At 57.1% G+C, this 18314-nt stretch overlaps 6 protein-coding genes across 6 annotated transcripts; all 6 read left to right on the top strand.

Moving 5' to 3' along the window:
- Positions 1 to 270: 270 nt before the first annotated feature.
- On the top strand, positions 271 to 1770 carry NT2 (inosine-guanosine transporter; the record flags this gene model as incomplete). Its single annotated transcript, XM_001686717.1, has 1 exon — positions 271 to 1770. The coding sequence occupies one exon, from the start codon at positions 271 to 273 to the stop codon at positions 1768 to 1770; it is 1500 nt and encodes a 499-aa protein (XP_001686769.1).
- Positions 1771 to 5777: 4007 nt separating this feature from the next.
- LMJF_36_1930 (conserved hypothetical protein) lies at positions 5778 to 6680 on the top strand (the record flags this gene model as incomplete). Its single annotated transcript, XM_001686716.1, has 1 exon — positions 5778 to 6680. One exon carries the CDS (start codon positions 5778 to 5780, stop codon positions 6678 to 6680), a length of 903 nt encoding a protein of 300 aa, XP_001686768.1.
- A 2504-nt stretch (positions 6681 to 9184) lies between these two features.
- Positions 9185 to 9463, top strand: LMJF_36_1925 (60S ribosomal protein L37a; the record flags this gene model as incomplete). The annotated part of the gene is made up of 1 exon (XM_001686715.1): positions 9185 to 9463. One exon carries the CDS (start codon positions 9185 to 9187, stop codon positions 9461 to 9463), a length of 279 nt encoding a protein of 92 aa, XP_001686767.1.
- Positions 9464 to 10942: 1479 nt separating this feature from the next.
- Positions 10943 to 12433, top strand: LMJF_36_1920 (conserved hypothetical protein; the record flags this gene model as incomplete). Its single annotated transcript, XM_001686714.1, has 1 exon — positions 10943 to 12433. One exon carries the CDS (start codon positions 10943 to 10945, stop codon positions 12431 to 12433), a length of 1491 nt encoding a protein of 496 aa, XP_001686766.1.
- A 1087-nt stretch (positions 12434 to 13520) lies between these two features.
- LMJF_36_1910 (putative T-lymphocyte triggering factor) lies at positions 13521 to 14900 on the top strand (the record flags this gene model as incomplete). The annotated part of the gene is made up of 1 exon (XM_001686713.1): positions 13521 to 14900. One exon carries the CDS (start codon positions 13521 to 13523, stop codon positions 14898 to 14900), a length of 1380 nt encoding a protein of 459 aa, XP_001686765.1.
- A 1033-nt stretch (positions 14901 to 15933) lies between these two features.
- Positions 15934 to 17178, top strand: LMJF_36_1905 (conserved hypothetical protein; the record flags this gene model as incomplete). The annotated part of the gene is made up of 1 exon (XM_003722887.1): positions 15934 to 17178. One exon carries the CDS (start codon positions 15934 to 15936, stop codon positions 17176 to 17178), a length of 1245 nt encoding a protein of 414 aa, XP_003722935.1.
- Positions 17179 to 18314: the final 1136 nt, after the last annotated feature.

The following is an 18314-nucleotide window of genomic DNA, read 5'->3' as shown; positions in this document are numbered from 1 at the left end:
CGAAGTTAAGCCCTCCAACTCCACGCAAGCCCATCTGCTACACAGCTCGACAAATACGAGGCGCGACTTAATACGCAAATCTACTCCAAGCTTCTACGTCAAGTAGCCATCGAAACGAGCATTTCTGGAAAGGAAAGAAGTACAGACGGTGAGGAACGTACGTATAGAAACCAAAGTCTTGCTGTTTCTCCCACGCACCCACCAACGTACTCAAGAAGCTTACTGAGTTGCTTTGACTGATCAAAACTGGACGAAGCTGAAGTTGGGAGAATGACGGGCCAATCTGCTGCGCTCCAGGGGAGCAACTCCGCACTCCCGTGGTACCGCATGGGTTTCCACACGCTTGCCGAGTTCAACACATACGCTACATTCGTGCTGCTCGGCATGTCCATCATGATGGTGACGAGCGCAGTCACATCTGCTCCTGACTTTGTCACCAAGTACTTCATCTACGCGACTGGCGACCCAGACGCGGTTGCGGAGGCGCCGCTGTTCTGGAATAACGCGAATACCTTCTACAACGCCGGCACGTACGCTATGCAGGTCGTCACCGAGATCGCTTCACTGACTCCGTTCATGCGCTCGATTCCGCTTGGCATTCGTCTTTTCCTGGGCCTTGGCATCCCGTTTGTGGAACTGGTGGTCATCATCGCTGTGCCAGCCGCGACTATCTCATCGCAGAACGGCGCGATCGCAGTGATCATGGTGGTCGCGGTGATGGGTGGTCTCTCCAAGGCGCTATGCGACTCGTGCACGAACGCCCTTGTCGGCCCCTTCCCGACCAAGTTTATGAACGGTGCGCAGTGGGGTTTGACCGTGATCGCACTCTTAATGTCGATCATCCAGATCATCCTGCAGGTGTCTATGGGGTCAACGTTCCAGGACGTGCTCACCATCTCCCGCATCTACTTCGGTATTGGAATCGGTATTCAGGTGATGGCTATTGTGGCGCTCGTCTTGCTGCGCTACAACCCGTTCGCGCAGAAGTACATCGCTGAGTTCCGTGCTGCTGCGCTGCGCCGCCGTGGCCATGTGGAGGCAGATGACTTGCAGGACAGCAAAGAGCCCGCGACGGGCGATGTTGCGGAGGCGCCCAAGGCGGGAGAGAAGGAGGTCGCCGCGGATGATACGGAGGAGACGGACGAGGTGCGCGCGGTGCCCAGTGACGCGTTCGTTGTCAAGAGCGGCGCGGTGCTCCAGGCGACTGGTGATGCGGATCAGATGGTGGACCTGGATCAGACGAAGAACATCACGTCGACGGAGCAGATGCTTCGCGCCTCCGTGTGGTCTGTGTTCAAGCGCATATACCCGATGCTCCTGTGCGCCTTCACCATCTTTTTCACGACTCTGCTGGTCTTCCCTGGCGTGTTCTTCTTGGTGCCGGCGCGCAGCGGCTGGTACATGACTATAATTGTGACGCTGTTCAATGCGGGCGACTTCGTGGCGCGAGTTCTCCTGATGATCCGTGTGCTGCGGCCGTCGCCGAAGCTCGTCATCGTTGGTACTTTTGGCCGTCTCGCTGTCATTCCGCTGATCGTGCTGTGCGTGCGCGGCTTCATCCCCGGTGTTACCCTGCCGTACATCCTTATCTTCCTGTTCGGGCTGACTAACGGCTACTTCGGTACGATGTCGTGCATCCACTGCCCGCGCACGCCGACGCTGCACTACGCTGGCGAGCGCTCTGTGGCCGCCATGCTGTCGGGTATCTCGCTGATGTTGGGTCTTTGCTTCGGCTCCAACTTGTCTCTTGCCATCACTCTGACCTACTAAATACCACGTTCCCGCAGTGGAGCTTCTGCCCTACCTCTCTTTGTTTCGTCTACTCCCACCGAGTTGTATGAGCACGGAGACTCCAGCGCCATGGTATCAGAGTTCCGTACCCCTGCCCTCTGGGACGAAGACAGGTAGCCCCCTAACCCCTGCCCCTGCCGAACCGCTGCTGGCATTCAAAGAATCAAACTCCTACGATGCAGGGAGGTCAGGGCGATGTATTGCTACTTGATGTCTGCTGTCAGGTCCTGGATGGCGTGGCGTCGGAGCGACCTGCGACAGTGTGAACATGTCTGTACCATCCATATGTTAGGCAGAGTGTCAGTGTGACTCAAACGTACTTCACTCTGCCCTCTCTCCGTACTGGTGGGGAAGTCCGAGTCGCCCCGAGAGATGCACCAAGTGTCGGCCTGCGAAGCGAGGGGTGGGTAGCGCTTGAGGCAGTGGTCGTGTTCCAGTGGCTGATTTGGCGCTGCTGTAGCGCGTGTCTGTTTCGCACCACGCGACGTGCGTGGCAGATCGTGTGGATCTTAGTTGAACTTATGTATGGCAGAGAATGGTCCCGTATACAAAAGAAGCTCCTCCGTTTTTTCGTTTGCATTCATCTTTTTGTAATTTCGACCCCCTTCCCCTCCCTAACCTTTTTTATGTGTGTTGCTGGCGTTGATCTATTCGTGCTTAATCTTCAGGCTTCTAGCGTGCTTTTCCGTCCTCTGCCGTGTGTTGGCATGCATTGTGTAGGAGGTGCGCCACTGAATATGCGAAAAAAAAAACCTGATGTCTTCCCCTTTTTTTCGTGTATTCGCCAGTGCTCATCCTTGCTTCTTCACCTGCCTCTCTGATCTCCCGCGCTTTTCCTCCTCTTGTTGAACGATGGGGGAGAAGTGGCGGGGGGCGTGGATACTTAGAAGTGCTTGGCTGCAAGCATCTCCCCACAACCTCTGGCTGTGGTCGCGCTGTGTGTACCTACGCGCAAGGAGGAGAGTAGCGGCGGGCTCAAAGGAGTGACGCAACATCCGTGTGCAGACGAGGCAGCTCCAGTACCCGCGCGCAAATCGGCACACACGGACAGAAGTTACCCCGTGAGAGAGAGCACACACACACCCCACTGGCATGCTCCACTTTCTTTTTTTTTTCCAGTTGATCTAAGCATATACAAAACGGTAAAAAGCAGCTAAGACGATTCAGAAACGAAGGCAACTCCGAAGACTACCGGTCGCTGATAAGAAGGCTCCTAGCTTGAGACGTGCTCGACAACCTGAGAAGTGCTCGCCTCCTTCCGCCCTAACGTTATGTGTGCGCGAATGCCGGTGCTCCCTCGTCCTCTGGCGCACTTCTGCATTCCTCCCGCGCGTTGTTTTCTCTTAGGGTTACATTGACTCACTTCATTCCATCTTTCCCCCTTTTGGTTTTGTTTCACGTATCTTAATCATCTTTCACCTCTGTGCATTGCTATTCGAGAATGATGACGAGAGCACGCGCTAACAAGAACGAGCAGGACTACTCGATCCGTTGACGCGGCGCCCGTGGGAGGAACAAGTGCCGCCTGGCCGTGTCCGCGTGCGTAGCTGCGCCACGTCATGCGAGCGGTGCGTTGGGGCAGCCAGTTTCCTCTCTCATCCCCCCTTCATGCACATTTTTGCTTTGGATGCCCCGTCTTCTCATCCCTGATGACGGGCGGGGGAGGATACCTCAGCGTGGTGTCAGGGTCTAGTATCCACTCCGTGGGCAAGTCAAACACCCCCATCCCCCCCCCTCTATCCCCTCCCAATGCCGAGCCACATCTGGTAGTGGCACTGTCAAGCACCTATAGCGTAGTGAGGTCAGTGTGGCGAATCGCTAGGGATATCGGCGTTCATGTCCTGGATGGGGTGGCGTCGAAGCGGTCTGCGACGGTGCCGTACAACGCGCACCTGACGAAATCTGCGCTGAACGCGAGCAGGACGTTGGGCTTCGCTGGCGGCATCTCAGACGATGACACGGCTGCACTTATGCGCGCCTGCGGACTGCGTCCCCGCGCCCCGCACAGCCGTGACGGTAGAGGATGACAACGTGAGTGAGTGGTCCGGCTCGACGCCGCCGCCGCGCAAGCCGCCGCAAGTTGCGCCGAGCGCACCGGGCGAGGGGCAGGCGGTGAATCGTCCCTTCAGCGACGCCGCCACACGAGAGGCCCGACAGGCGGGCACCTAAGCCCTTCGTGCTGGGATGGTGTGCGATCCGCCGAGTCCATGCGAGTGAGTTCCTCATTTGTCATACCGGTTGCTGTGCCGAAGGCGCTTTGCTGCTGTTTACGCCGCGCACGGCGCAGTGACCTGGTCCTGTCCTGGACCAAGAAGCAAATGAAACAAGTGATTGGAAGGATGGAAATTTGCTGGGTGTGAGGGTGTGAGGTAGGGAGGGTGTACGACACCCTTGCGCGTCGGGCTGCTGCCATTTCTCCCTTTCTCGCATGCGACACAACAACCGTTGTGCTTGACAACGGTGACTTCAATGTGTGTGCTCGATAAAGCGGTTGAGGCGCCGCGCTGAAAGAGTATGGTCCAACCAGGTCTGAAGAAGGCACCGCGACTGTCTAGTATTCTTATTGTCTCCCCTGCTGCCTCTGATTTGAGGTCAGTGCGGCGGTGATGCTGTGTATGGGGTGTTACTTCTTTTCAACACCGTCTCGTCTCCGCCTCCACGCCGTTGTTCGAGTCCATGCATACATTCCACTACCCGTCAAAACATCTCTGCATGATGAACCGCAAAGTTTTCTCCCAGCCCCGAAGAAGAAAAAATCGATCGTGTCGTCTACCTTTGATCTCTGCCATCCATGCAAGGTCTTTCACCACCCCTGAGACACGAAGAGCCAAAAAGGGACTGTGACGTGTTTCTCCTCTCCGACTCTTCCCTCTCCCATCCCAGGCTTCCTCGTTGACGCTCTCCGTCGGTCTCTCTCTTGAGTGATCCTCAAAGGCACCGCCACAAGGGCTACCGCACTGCTACACCTCTTCCTGTGCCTAATCGCCTCTCGCCTCCTTTCCGCCTGCTGCCTTTCTGTGTGTGTGCCGTATGTCGTTGCGTGTTTCTCCGTCAACATTGCTACGGCGGCCAGTACCGAGCAGTACTGTTATACCAGTCCGTTTCCTCTCCTCTTCTTTTTTTATTTTTGCCTCTTTGCTCTCGCAGACTCGAAACGGCTAACCAAAACAAACACAGCAAGAACAACTAAAGAACAAAAAACGCCATTGCGGGCTGCCCGGCAGTTTCTATCTCCGCTATCTCTACAGCAGACCTATACTTCACGGCCTGCACTGACCCCCCCCCCCTACACACACACACACACACCAGCTGAAGCAGCACTTTTTTCCCTTTGGCAGCTGCTGCCTCCTTGCTCCCCTCTTTGTGGGCGTCCTGTTTACTGTTCGCAAACAATATACCGTTGTTTTCGCTCGTCTTCTTCTTTCGGGTTTCTTCTACCTTGGTCTTTTCGTTTTTACCCCTCACTTACCTCTCTCGCGTGCTCATCGTGTTCCCCGCAACTCTGCAAGAGCCCGACCATCACAGTGATACACGCGCTTTGGCTTCTACGTTCTCAGCATCGCGCCCTCCCCCAGCGAAAAGGCGTTGTGTGTGTTGTGTCTAGTGTTTGCTTTCACCGCTGCTCATCTTCTTTGCCGTCATTCTCCTGTTCTGGGACGCTGTGTCTTGATGTGGCTGCATCATCTTTTTTCCCTCATTTTCCCTCTCACTTTGTCGCTTTCTCCCGTCAGTACAGAGAAGCGGAGTTATTGTTTTTCATTTCCTTTGGAGTGACGTGGATCGGAAGAGGCCGAGGCTTAGCGTTGCGTGTCGACTTCTCGTGTCCTTTATGTTTGCGGTTCAGGGTTCTACGCTTCTCCACTCCAACTACCTTTATCAGCAACCGAGCTGGCGCACAACTCTCTCTCGCTCGACTGGTCGAGAGACGACCCTACCACACGCGCGTCTCTGAGCGCACCAACTCCCTCCTGTGCCGATTGAAACCAATGACGTCGACCAGCGCTCCTGCGGTGGACTTTTCGTGCGCTATCTGCTTAGACACCGCCACAGAGCCGGTCGTTACCCGCTGCGGCCACCTCTTCTGCTGGGAATGCCTTGATCACTGGCTGCACAGCGCGGCTGGCGCGCCAGAGTGTCCGGTTTGCAAAGGCCGTGTCGATGAGCGGATGGCTGGTGACATCATTCCCTTGTATGGCAAGGGCCGACAGCAGGCGACAAAGGCGGGCAGTGGTCAAGGCACCGTCTCAGCACCAGTAACAACAACGGCGGCCGCGACAGCCGCCACAGAGAGTGCTGCGACCGTTTCCGTCTCCGCACAGGAGGCGTTTTTTAGCCGCCCTAGTGCTTACAGCTTTGCCCCCGCTCGCGACGCACGCCGTTCGGCCGAGGCATCCTCGCAGCAGCAGCAGCCGGAACAACAGCCGCACCACCCGCGCCCAAACGCCGATCGTGCGCCGCCTCGCCCTCGTCCACAGCAGCGTCACCAGTTCCAGAATGTCCACATAAATCGCGGTGGCATGCCACTGACCATGGGCAGTGGCATCTTTTTCTTCGGTGGCGGTACAGGGGTGCTTTTCTCCATCCTTGTCGTGGCGATCTGGACTCTGTACCACTACGCGCCGTGGCGTGAGTGGGTGCAGGTGTCGGCGCACTGGTACAACCGCCTGCGCGGTCACCCGGAGCCGGCAAACACGAGCCAAGCAGAGCACGAGGCGACAACGGACAGGCCGACCCGGGCACGGACGCCACCAGCCGCCGCGCGTCCAGCTTCCGCAGCTTCCTCCATGGAAGACCCTACCAACGATGCTTCGCCGCCAACCATCGTGCGCCACTTGATCATTAGCCTCTTTCTCGTCTTCATTTTGATCCAGCTTTTGGCGTACGTGTAGACACTGTCCTGTGTGTTTTGGCATGCGTGCGTCTCTCTCTTTTCCTGACCCAATTTCTTCCTTCTTCGCCCTCCCCCTTTTTTGTCCTCACGACGGGCGAAAAACACACGAAACGTAAAGTACGCCACGGACGCTGCTGAAGGAGCGTAAAACGCGAAGGCAAATAAGCGAGTGTTCTCTGTCGTTGTCGGTTCGGGACAAAAGGGGGGGGGAGGAGGGATAGAGGAGGAGGACAGATACTGCATAAAGAGGCACCACTGTGCTGGATAATGGACAATGTGGCTGCCCAAAAGAGGGGTGAGAGTAGACAAGCAGCAAAACGTGAGCCTCTGTTTTACCTCTAATGTCTGTTCTGGTAGGGCCACGGCGTGCGTGTATGTGCCTGGGTTCTGAGTGAGGAAGTGTCACTGACTGGCAGCTGACGTATTCCTCTCTCATGCGTTCGCCCTTTTGGATTGCCCGTGGGGTGTATGAGCACCATACCCACACGGGCACGAGGGGCCAGCGTACATTTGCATTCCTGTCTCTTTCTCTTTCTCTCTCTATGCATTCGTTTCATAGATCGGTTCTGCGTCTTGACACAGACACCCTCTTCAATGTTTCCTTCTCTCACATCTGACCCGCCCGAGCCCACCTACCCTTTCACTCCATTATCTGCCGCTGCATGCTGGTCCTCAGTTCGTCTGTTTGTGACTCTGGAGATGCAGCACGATATGTTTGAGCGCGTGCCTCACATGCGCTGAAGAGAGGGAAACAAGGTGGATGAGAAGAGGGTGGTGGTGGTGGTGGTGGTGGTGGTGGTGGATGCGGGACGGAAAGTTTGAACGCTATGAGAGAATCAAACGAACACGAAACGATAGAGGGGAAAGAAGAGGCGGAGGATAGGAGTTTGTCGTTACCCTCATAGTGACTCTTATTTTTCTTTTCTGTGCTGTTTGGTCTGCTGCCGCCGTCGTTGGTGCCGCTGAGTGCCATGAAGGGGAGGAGGAGGCCGACTTCGCCGTTTTTCCCTCAAGGAATTCGGACTGACGTGTCTTTTCCTCCTGTCTTTCCTATGTTTTCTTTGCTTCTTTTTTTCTGTTTCCCCTTCAAGCTGTTTGTCAACTTCACCGCATGAGGCGGACACCCGACATTGACCATCAATGGAACCTGCACATCTCCTCTTTTGCTTTCGAGGCCTTGCTCATGGTGGGTAGCGGGAGAGGTTAGGTCGCGTGGCTGATGTGCGACGTGCTTCTTGTGCTTTCTCGCTTTGTCCTACTTCAATGCTCTCATTTATTTTGTTGTACCTACGCCTCCCTCTTCACCTTAGCTGCATTCGCAGAAGATGCTGCTTTTTTTTTCGTCTCAGCAGCGAACATCCAGTCTGTGTGTGTGTGTGTGTGTGCGTTTGTGTAGTTGAGTGCACCTGGCTTTGTGCATGGCGTTGTGTGACGACCCTGCCACCTTTGCTATTATCCGGTCTTTACTTTCCTCTTTCCTGCTCTCTTGCACTGCTCTTCTTCACGCTTTCTCATTCTGTGCAAGCGAAAGAAGAACAAAAACAAAGACAATGTCGACCCCCTTCCACACACACACACACACACACCATTGAGTTGATATTGCCTACCCTTTGCTCGAAAGACTCTCGTCATTGTCTCTTCTAGGATCGGATGGCGGAGGTGTAGCTGCTGAGACGGCGTAGAAGTTGTGCTTCTGTCTGCGTGCGGATACCGCCGCCTCGCCTTGCGCATTGCTGTGAGCGAGTCGTCTGATGAGGAGCTGAGCGCTGCGACGAAACTGATGGGGCTTGGGTGCCGCCTGGGGCTCTCCCACCTCTTTCTTCAACTGTGCCCACATACCAACACCAAGACGCCATCAGTCCAACAAAGTAAAGAAACTTAGATGCGAAGGCGCGTGCACGCATGCAGATAGCTGTGGTGCGTCTCGGAAGTTCTGAAGAGAGGACGGAACAACGCTTCGAAATACATCAGACTGGTGTGCGTCTTTCTCCATTGATGCCTCCACCTTGCTCGATGCGAGGCGAGCTCTCTCTCTCTCTTAGTGAGTGCGCTCATGGGACGAGCACACCCCGAGCGGTGGCAGGAACATGCAAAACGAAAAAAAAAAACGATACGAAGACAGCAAGAGAGGTCATGTTCGTTTCCTATCGCTCTTGTATGCATTTCTCGATGAGTGCACGTACGTCGTGGCTTTGCCGCGCAATTTTGTTCTCACTTCGTACTTTGCGCATGACGCTTTCATCTCTTTTCTTGCCCCGCCCACATCCTACCTGCTCTCACACTCCCAACCTCTGTTCTTTCGTCCTGGATACGTTGTTCTCTCTTGATGCCTTTTACGACGCATACTCATGCGCACGTGATGTGGCTGTATATGCGTGTGTGGGTGTGGGTGTCGTGCTCATGGGCGCGTGATCAAACCGCCCTCATTGACGACATAATAACGCAACGCTTCATCCCTCCATGCGCTTATCACTGACCACATAGTCGTTTCTCGTTCTAGCCATGGCGAAGCGCACAGTGAAGATGGGCGTGATGGGCCGCTACGGCACCCGTTACGGCGCAAACCCGCGTAAGCGCGCGAAGAAGCTGGAAGTGTCCCAGCACGCCAAGCACTTCTGCTCCTTCTGCGGTAAGTTTGCATTCCGCCGCAAGGCCGTCGGCATCTGGCGTTGCGACGGCTGCAGCAAGACCGTCGCCGGTGGCGCTTACACCCTTAGCACTCCCAACAACAGCACCGTTCGCTCCACGGTCCGCCGTCTACGCGAGCTGGCCAAGATCTAAGCCGGCTGCGAGGCGAGAAACGTGCAGCCACGGAGGACGCGAGGCTGGGAGAATCATCCGGCGCAACGGTGGTGCTAGCGGTAGTGGTGGCGCGATCGCGGCGTGAGAGGGAATCGGTGTTGTGTAAGTCTGTGCGCGTGTATGCTTCACGTATCGCGTGTTCTCTCCCTCTCTCTCACCCCTCTTTTCGTTTCGCAGGTCCTTTCCCCTCATGCTCTCACTCTGTTATGCCACCGGCTGCTTGAAAGGCGTCCCCTCCGTGTGCAGTGCGGGCGCAACGATACACGTCTTTGTTTTGTTTTGCTTTTTTTCGCTTGTCTCTCTCTCTCTCTCATCGATGAGGTGAAAAGAGCAACAAACAAAAACGACCGCAACATCACGACAAACAAACGCACACACGCACGCGCACCTTGGTGTGTTCTCTGAGATATGCCCTTGACAGGCGAAGGAGCTTCGCAGGCGGAACAGGCGGGTAAGCGCAGATGTGAGCCCATGGTAGCTATGCCTCTGGGCTCCCTTCGTTGTTGCCTGCGCTGCGCGTTTATGGAGTCTACGCCGCTTCTCACGTGTGTGCCGTGGTTTCGCGTTACCGCTGCTCTTGAACAACCTACCTGCGTGTGTCTATCTCCGCTGTAAGGCAGAGAGCGAAGGAAGGAGCTGTTAAGCGTGTGACACATGTGGGGTACTAGAGGGCGCGCATGCAATGTATCCTGCAGCGCATCCGGCCGAATAGGCGGTTGTGCCAGTCTGCTTCCGCCTGCTCTCCCGCTTCACTCTCCCTTTCTTCTTTCCTCTTTCTCCTGGCATCTTCGCTGCGCCTGTGCGTGCGTTGGGCTGCCATGCAGTTGTTGGTGCACTGAAGTACATTTTGTATGCCTTCTGGCTGACTGCTTGTAACGAGCGGCCTGTGTGCGTTTGTGCTCATCGTTTGCGTCTTTCTTCACACTTTCCCACGCACTTCGTGTCTGGTCGCTTTTGCCCAACCTCGGCTAACACCCCTGTCCCAGCTATCCAAGGCGCAGCTCGCTTCTCCGCTGCACCGTGAACAAGCTTAGAGAAGCCTCACGGCAACTGATCATCGCACCCGACAAGGACGTGGCAGTAGGTGACCTTGCTCGCATAGATACGCATTGCACCCCTCTCGGCCAGCCACGACCGCACGGTATCCTCTCCCCCTCCCCCCACCGCAACTCGGCTCACAGAGGCAGACCAGCTCACGTACACACAAGGGAAGGAAAACACGCCACGCACTGCTGTTCGTGTCGGCTACGCAAATTGCTGTGATAACTTCTTTGGTCGCCCCCTTGCCACGCCTCTCTTTCCCCTGCCACCTGCCATCCCTCCATCGGTTTCGTGCGTCTTCGCTCCTTAGATGGCTAGAATTGGGAGCACGCGCTGAGAAGCTTTGCGCATCAAAAACCAAAAAAAAACCGAATACCTCCAAGGAGAGAGCGCGCGAGCAACAGCAACTTGGGGAAAATGGAGCGCACAAATCTCGGCCACGGCGCCGTCGGCTCCCTTGCCCAGCTGTGTGATGAGTTGCGCAAGTCCTACGCGGCAGCAAAGGAAATAGAGCAGCGGGACACCACCCTCACCAAGAGCGAAACCGCCAACACTCTCAAAGAGACGAGTAACCTGTTTGCGCTCGGCATGGAGAAGCTGATCTCGTCTGACGGCAACGTAGTCGAAGTGAAAGACGCTATCGCCCTCGCAGAGGATGCGGAGAGAGAGGTGGCCGCTTTGCGGGCGGAGAAGGCGCGCCTGCAGTCGACAGAGGACGGCCACCGCAGCAAACTCAGCGCTACCGGCAGTGACGCTGAGGTTGAAGCATTTGTTGCCTACGCCAAGGAGCTGTCAGAGCTGCACGACCACCTCTTTCTCGCGCGTGTCGTATTCAAGGGGGTGCTCACGAAGAGACTAGAGGACATCCGCGACGATCGGCTAAGTCAGCAGGACAAGCGGTTCACCGATCCCAAGTCATGGGATGTGAAGAAGGGCGTGCTGGAGCGCATGCTGCAGTCGCTCCGCACCAAGACGGCTCAGTTGCAGCTCTCGGCGAAGACCTACCTGGATGAGGATGAGGCGCTGTTTCTGGAGGTCATGAATCTGGCGACCGAGGCCGGCGATCACGTCCGTCGCGGCGATGCCATGCGCGAGGCGCGGGACGAAAAGCTGAAGGTGTTCTACGCTGAGTGCGCCAAGCTAACGGGGTGGTGCCGACAGCAGCTGACGAACCTGGAGGCGATGCAGGAGCCCGACCACGTCCAAGAGTACTGCGCCACACTGGCCGACAACTACCCCACCATGTCGAACAACTTTGCCGTGTTGTTCAATAGCGTGCAAGAGTACGTGCAGGCAAGCTTGATACCCGTGCACAAGGCACTTTTAGAGGCGGAGGAGGTGTGGCTCTACCTACAGGTCTCGACCCTAGAGCGGCTGTCGAAGACGCTTTTCGAGATCCACCCCCAGTCACCTCTCGATGTGGAGGTGGAGAAGTACTCGAGCTACCCGGAGCATGCCGCGAAGTTCCTGCAGGACCTCGAGCGCTACCTAGCGGCGCAGCACAGACAGCAAGACGAGGTTGCCGAGCTCGACTCGGTTCATAAAGAGTGCCAGGAGGTGCTTCACACGCTCTCAGGTCAGTTTGCCGAGTTGCCCAGCGAGGTGCACGCCTTTGCGCAGCGGGCCCAGGCGCTTCGAGCGGGCTATCAGTGCTTCCGCGAAGCACTACTGCAGCGTCTAACCTACGTTAGCCCGGCTGCGAGCACTGTGGTAGAGTCGAAGCGGCGCCAGGAAGAGTTTGAGAACTGTGTGCGCGAGCTCAAGTCGTGGGCGGCAGAGGCCTCTCACGGTGAGTCATGGCGGGACATCTATAGCAAGATTGTAGAGATCAAGCAAATGATCAAGAGCGAGCAGGCCTCACTGGAGATGAAGAGGGAGCGCGCGGTGGCGTCGGGCCAAAGCCGCTAGCACGAGCACCAAGAGCCAAGAAGCAGACGGCACCGAGACGCATGCATGCGTGATCATGCGTGTCTGTGGACGCCTCGGGAATAGTAACAAGGGGCACCACGAAGGAAGAGGTCAACGCTGCCACCGCTGGGTGTGTCTAGTGCGGAACTGCACGTAACTCGCCGCGCACGCTTTCTTTGCTCCTTTCTTGTTCTCTGGGCTTCTTCTCGCCCGTGCGACTCGCGTTGTTTGTCTGTGTAGGCATGCGGCGCAGTGCGTGTGCCGCTGTTTCCCATCTCTGCCGTCTGGTGCCATTTTCTATTGTGTTCTTTCGCGTTGTGCTGTCTCCTCCGTTACCTTTTCAACTCCCCAAGAATGCACTGGCGCGCCGGTCATGGCTGCGTCGAGCTGCTGCTTGTATGTTGTTGATCTCTCTTTGGTTCGGCTTATCGAGTTACCGATGAAGTGGGCCCAGAGGCTCGTGACGGTGGGAGGGGGAGGAAGAGGAGAGGGGGGGGGCTTTTGAAGCCGCGTGGACCCTCATCCTTTTCTTGTCCCGATGGGTCGAAGCGCCTGCAGGACGGGCCGGGCCAACGGAGTGCAGCACTTTTAGTGCACTGCTGGCGGAAAACCACTGAATGGTTTTCTGTTCCCTGCCGTTGTGTCGCCCATGCATATGCTCAGAAGGCAAAGCGAAGGCGGCACTCGCCGCTGCGTTGATGGCGCCCACCATTCCATGAGGGCGACAACAGCAAACAGAGTAGGCACCACTTCAGTGCTCCAATCGACTCCCTTTCACCTTTTCCTTGACCTCCCCACCCCTCCTCAAATGAGCTTCACACCTCTCCGCCTTTCTGTTGGTACACCCATGTCCTGCGTCTCTCGACGGGCTTTCACTCACTTGTTCGTGCCTTTCCTCGCCAGCTAACACCTGCGTGGCTCCCAGCACACAGAAGAAAACGGCGTCATCCAGGAGCCGCTGCACAACAAGGCAGCAGTGGTGAAAAAAAGTGCGATGGGCACCGCCTGATCCACTGCCAACACTACCAACGCTGCATCTCTACCCGGAACCGGGTATAAAGCTTCACTCCAAGAACGGGGAGAAAAAATGCCACCGAAGGCGACGACAGCCGCTGCAGGCGGCAAGCAGAGGGAGAAGGGCAAGAAGGGTGGCGCTGCAGCCGTGGACTCGGTCATGGAGCTGCGCAACATGGAAGACATCCACGAGGTTCTAGCCAAGGCGCAGCAGCTGCGCAACTACTTTCAGGTAGAGCGCGATAAGGTGAACGGCATGTGGGACATCACCAAAAAGGAGCTAGAGAATGAGCAGTTCAGCCTGCAGAACGCCGAAAGCGAGCTGGAGGAGCTGGAACGCGAGCATCAGGTGGAGATGAAGGTCTACCAGCAGAAGGTGCGCCATCTCCTGTACGACCACAAGGTTACCTTGAAGCAACTGCGCGACGAGAGCGACGCGGCACTGCGGCAGGCCGAGGCGGCGCACACCCAGCGGATGCATCAACTAGAGGTGGAACGGCAACAGCGCATGACTGGTATGCAGTCCGCTCGTGAGGCCCAGGAAAGTCGAATTGTGGATCAGCGCGATGGTCACCAGTACATGCTCACAGTTACGAAGCGTCGCAACCACGAGAAGGAGCTGGCGCGACTGCAGGCCTCGTACGAGGCGAAGCTGAGCACGCTGCGCGAGGACCTGGAACTGCGACGCCGAGCCGAGGTCCAGGATGCAGAAGAGCGATACCACCTTCACATCAACCACCTTATCCAGCAGCACGAGGACAAGTTTAATGAGATGAAGGCCTACTACAACCACATCACGCACAACAACCTTGAAATAATCCAGTCCCTTAAGGACGAGATTGTCACCATGAAGAAAAACGACGAGCACAACGAGGGCCTGATGTTCGAGATCGAGAAGGAAAACGAGAACCTCGTGGCACCGCTGGAGCAGTTAGAGAAGGAGGTGGCGGAGCTTCAAGTCAAGAAGCAGCAGCACATTCAGGACAAGCAAAGTTTGCGTAGCTTCCGCACCCGATACAAGTTGCTTCAGCAACAACTGTGCGCGTTGCGGCAGGAGAAGGAGATGCTGGAGGATCAGTACAAGAACGTCTATGACGAGCGCGAGGACCTGCGCGCGAAGTTCGAGTCCGCCTTGCGGGAGGCAATGGATGTCGTCGCTGATCGCAACAACTCGCTGCAGCAGAACCTGATCGAGGCGCACGCGCGGCTGGAGCAGCGCGATGCACAGCTGGAGGGCGTGCTGCGTGCCATGGGCCTGGAGCCGGTCGCGATGGAGCTCATCTCGAACGAGATCGACGCCGAGTTGCAGGGGAAGAATCAAGTCATCAAGGACCTGCACTTCGAGATGCGCCGACTGGAGAAGAAGGTGAACGCCATGGTTGAGGAGTACGAGCGCCGCTGCCGTACCGTTGGCGTACCACCGCTCGACCGTGCAAGCGTCATGCAGGTCTGAAGATGAGAAGAGGGCGAATGGAAAAATAAGAAAGGGGAACCGCTGAGGGATCGCACCTTCTTTAGGCGACCACCTTGTGCTCGTCCTTTGCTTTCTCCATGACCTCCTTTGTCGGTGACGGTGTTCTCCGAGGGTTGTGTGCGTATAGGCAGGCCGTGTGAGGCTGCCGCCACACTCCCACCTGCTCTCTGCATGTCTGTTGGTGCTTCAGCGATCCCGGCAGCACGGGCTCGCAGCTTCATCTTCTCGTCTTCTTCTCTGCCCTTTCGGTGCACAGTATACGTGTCCCCCCTCCCGCTCTCTCTCTCTCTCTCTACGGTTTCCTTCTGTTCTTTTTTTTTTCCGCTTTGTTGCTGAGTGGAGCTGACAACTCTGGCGGTTGTGTGTGCGGTCCGCCATGAGGGACGTCTGATGGTCTGTGGTTGATGTACAGAAGCGCTCGTCGCTGTGTTGCTTTGTTTTCGTTGGTCTTCTTCTTCTGAGGAGGAGGAGGAGGAGGTGGGTCGCGGCTCCTTTCTCGATTTCCCCTCGGAGGATGCCCAAAGGAGAAAGCCCACCTGTCTCTGAGTGGCGCGCAGCAGTTCTCCTTGGCTCGCGTCTTGCGGGAAAAGTTAACAGAGAAGGAGAGAAACAAAGAACTTGCGCTACTTGCCGTCTGCATGTTGCATGCCAGACGTTGGCTCATGTGTCTGCATCTTACGCACTTCTTCTCCTGCTGTATGTGCATAGGTTTGTGTGCGTGGATGCCGTATTTTTCGGGCTCACGCGGTAGGCGGGGATAATACACTCTCCCCTCCCCCTTATTCACCTCCCTTTTTCCCCGTTCGATTCTGTAGATTCGCCTCACTGCGAACAGGGCAACCGTCTAAAGGGATGGGGTGCCGCATGCCGAATCCCTCCGACCCACAAACGCTCTCGAGCGCGTACAGCAACGGGGACAGCGGCTCCTGTTTTGCGCCTAGCTCCGGTGAGTCTGGGGCAGCACCCCCTCTTCCGTTCAGTTTCCTTGCTCTAGTGCCCAATCGATTGATCCATGAAAGGGCTTGACATGTCCACGCCGCCTCATCAGTCTTGTGCTGCCTCGACTGGTGCGAGCACCACCACGATGTCATCTGCTTCACCACCGGCCATCAGCACCATGTGCGTAGATGTGCGTGAGCTGCTACGCCACAGTGCTGCTGCCTCGAAAGATGTACCATCCGACGCGCAGGCTGCCGTCTCCGGTCGACAGCCATACACTGCTGTTGCTCCGTCCAAAGCACCCTCGCAGCCACCCCGGCAACCGCAGGCGACCTCGCCGTCATGCCGCAAGGAGTCGACCTTCTGGTCACCGTCATACCCGCCGCGGGGCGGTTTCGCCGGCAACAGCGGACCCCCTCCGCTCTCCCCGACTGACGCCACGATTCTGCACTCTATTCTAGGCCAGCCGACCCTGCGAAAGACTGTCTTGTCTAGCTTTGATCAATTGATCGGTCGTACGAGTAGCCCGCTGACACGGGAGCCTCGGACACGGCGGCCCTCGCTGGCGAGCACGAGCCCACCGCCCATCGACAGCTCGTCCACGTGGGGTACGTCAGCGCACGCCGAGGATGGCGTGCAGGCCCTCAAAGTCGGAGCGGCGACTCCACTCTCGGCGTTATCCGAGAAGGACACGTCCCCGCCGACGCCGCTGCGGGATGTGATGGAGAACTACCTGGACGGGGAGGGTTCGCACTCTGCCGGTGCTGCGGCGTCCATGGACTTCTCGCCGGCTGGACAACGGACGATGAAGAGCCTTCTGGGGCAGCTGAACAGCTATGCCAGCGGGCTTGCAGCAGCACACACGAGGGCAGTGACTGAAATGCCTACAAGCTCCAACCGTGGAGGCGTGGCTGTGTGGCCGATAACTTACCGCCAAGCGGCGATGAAATTCAGTGCGGCTGGGCCGTCGGCTGCTTCGCCGCTCCCTTTCAGTGGCGCCTCTGCACACAGGAGGAAGGGAGGCGCTGCCGCCACACGGCCGACGGTGGCCCAGCTGTGGAGGCGGTGTCCGGCGCTAGCAGCGTCAACCTTCAGTAGGGTGGACACCTCCCCGCAGAGATCTCACGACACCGTGCAAGCTGTCGTAGCGCCACCGCAGGGCCTTGCGTACGACAGGCCGCACGTCGCTGCCGACCGCAGCACAGTTCCGCTTCGAAAGGCACTGCAGTCGCCGCCTCGAACCGTACCGCCAGCTTTTCGCCGGCAGCTGCAGTTCACGGAGGAGGCGCCGACGACGCGCCGACCAAAGCGCAGGTGACGATGCCTCACGTGCGCATGTATACTACTGTACTTGCCGGCATACCGCCGACAGACGCACAAGCCTCTTGCGTGCGCTGCACGCTACTTTTCTTCCGTTGGAACCGCCACTCTGCCCACTGTCGTGCTTCTCTTCTTTTTTTTTTTGTACCGTTGCGTCTCTCAACAACAGCAGTGACGCTGTCTTGCGCTGGTTCTGAGGGCGCATCACAGCCGTGGCCCCGGACGGATGCGCTGCATGTGGTGAAGAGATTCCGACCCGGTCAAACGGTGGCAAAAACACTAAGGCTTACTCATGGCTCTCTCTGCTTCATTGTACAGACATGTATAACGCTATCAAGTGGTCTGGCGTGCGCTTGTCTGATGACGGAGACGAAAAAAACGAAAGCAGCAACAGTGCTCATGCATCACTGGCGTCGACGCCAGCTGCCTTTTGTGGCTGTCCGGTTGTCGTCGGGGAAGGCGCACACAAGAGTGCGCTGCGACTCGCGTTGTCACCGACGCAAAGCGGCGGGGGGAGGGAGATGCGGTGACTAGAGGCTGTCTTTTGCGGCCGGCGATGCTCTTCTTTCTCATGCCACCTTTCCACCACCATGCTCCACTACATCTCTCTTGTCACGACTACCGACCGTAATCTTTTTCACCGCGTCGTCTGCTCGTCTTTGCTCCCGCTTCTCCCCTCCTCCCTCTCCGCATCACACCGGTATGCGTGCAGCACACGCGGGAAGCGAAGGAGACGGCTCTCGCGATCGCACCACTGCCCAACCATTGAAGCAAAGAAAAGGAAGTAAATAGGCGCGTGCTCCAGTAGGCTGTGGTGTTTGGTGGCTGTCGTCTTCTCACCCCCTCTCTTCGCGTCTGAGGTTGCACGGCTTCGACGGCAGCTTCGATCGCTGGCACGCAGGCAGGCAGGCACCCCTTCCCCCTCCCCCAAAACAAAGTGCCTTCTGGAGGCTCCTTTCACGTGTACCGCTCGCCCCCTCGCCCACAAAGGCAGCAAAAGCGGAGCGGAGGACATCCTCAGTAGCCCTGCTGGCAGCTGGTCTAGAGAGAGTGAATCGAGAGAGCGACGCGGCCTCCTATATACACAACAAAGAATAGATAGACCAAAAGCGAGGGGGTGCGAGGTTTCGGGTC

The sequence above is a fragment of the Leishmania major genome, chromosome 36 (assembly GCF_000002725.2).
Source record: "Leishmania major strain Friedlin complete genome, chromosome 36".
NCBI lineage: Eukaryota > Euglenozoa > Kinetoplastea > Trypanosomatida > Trypanosomatidae > Leishmania > Leishmania major.
Note: the sequence above shows the minus strand (reverse complement) of the source record. Positions and strands in the feature narration are given on the sequence as shown.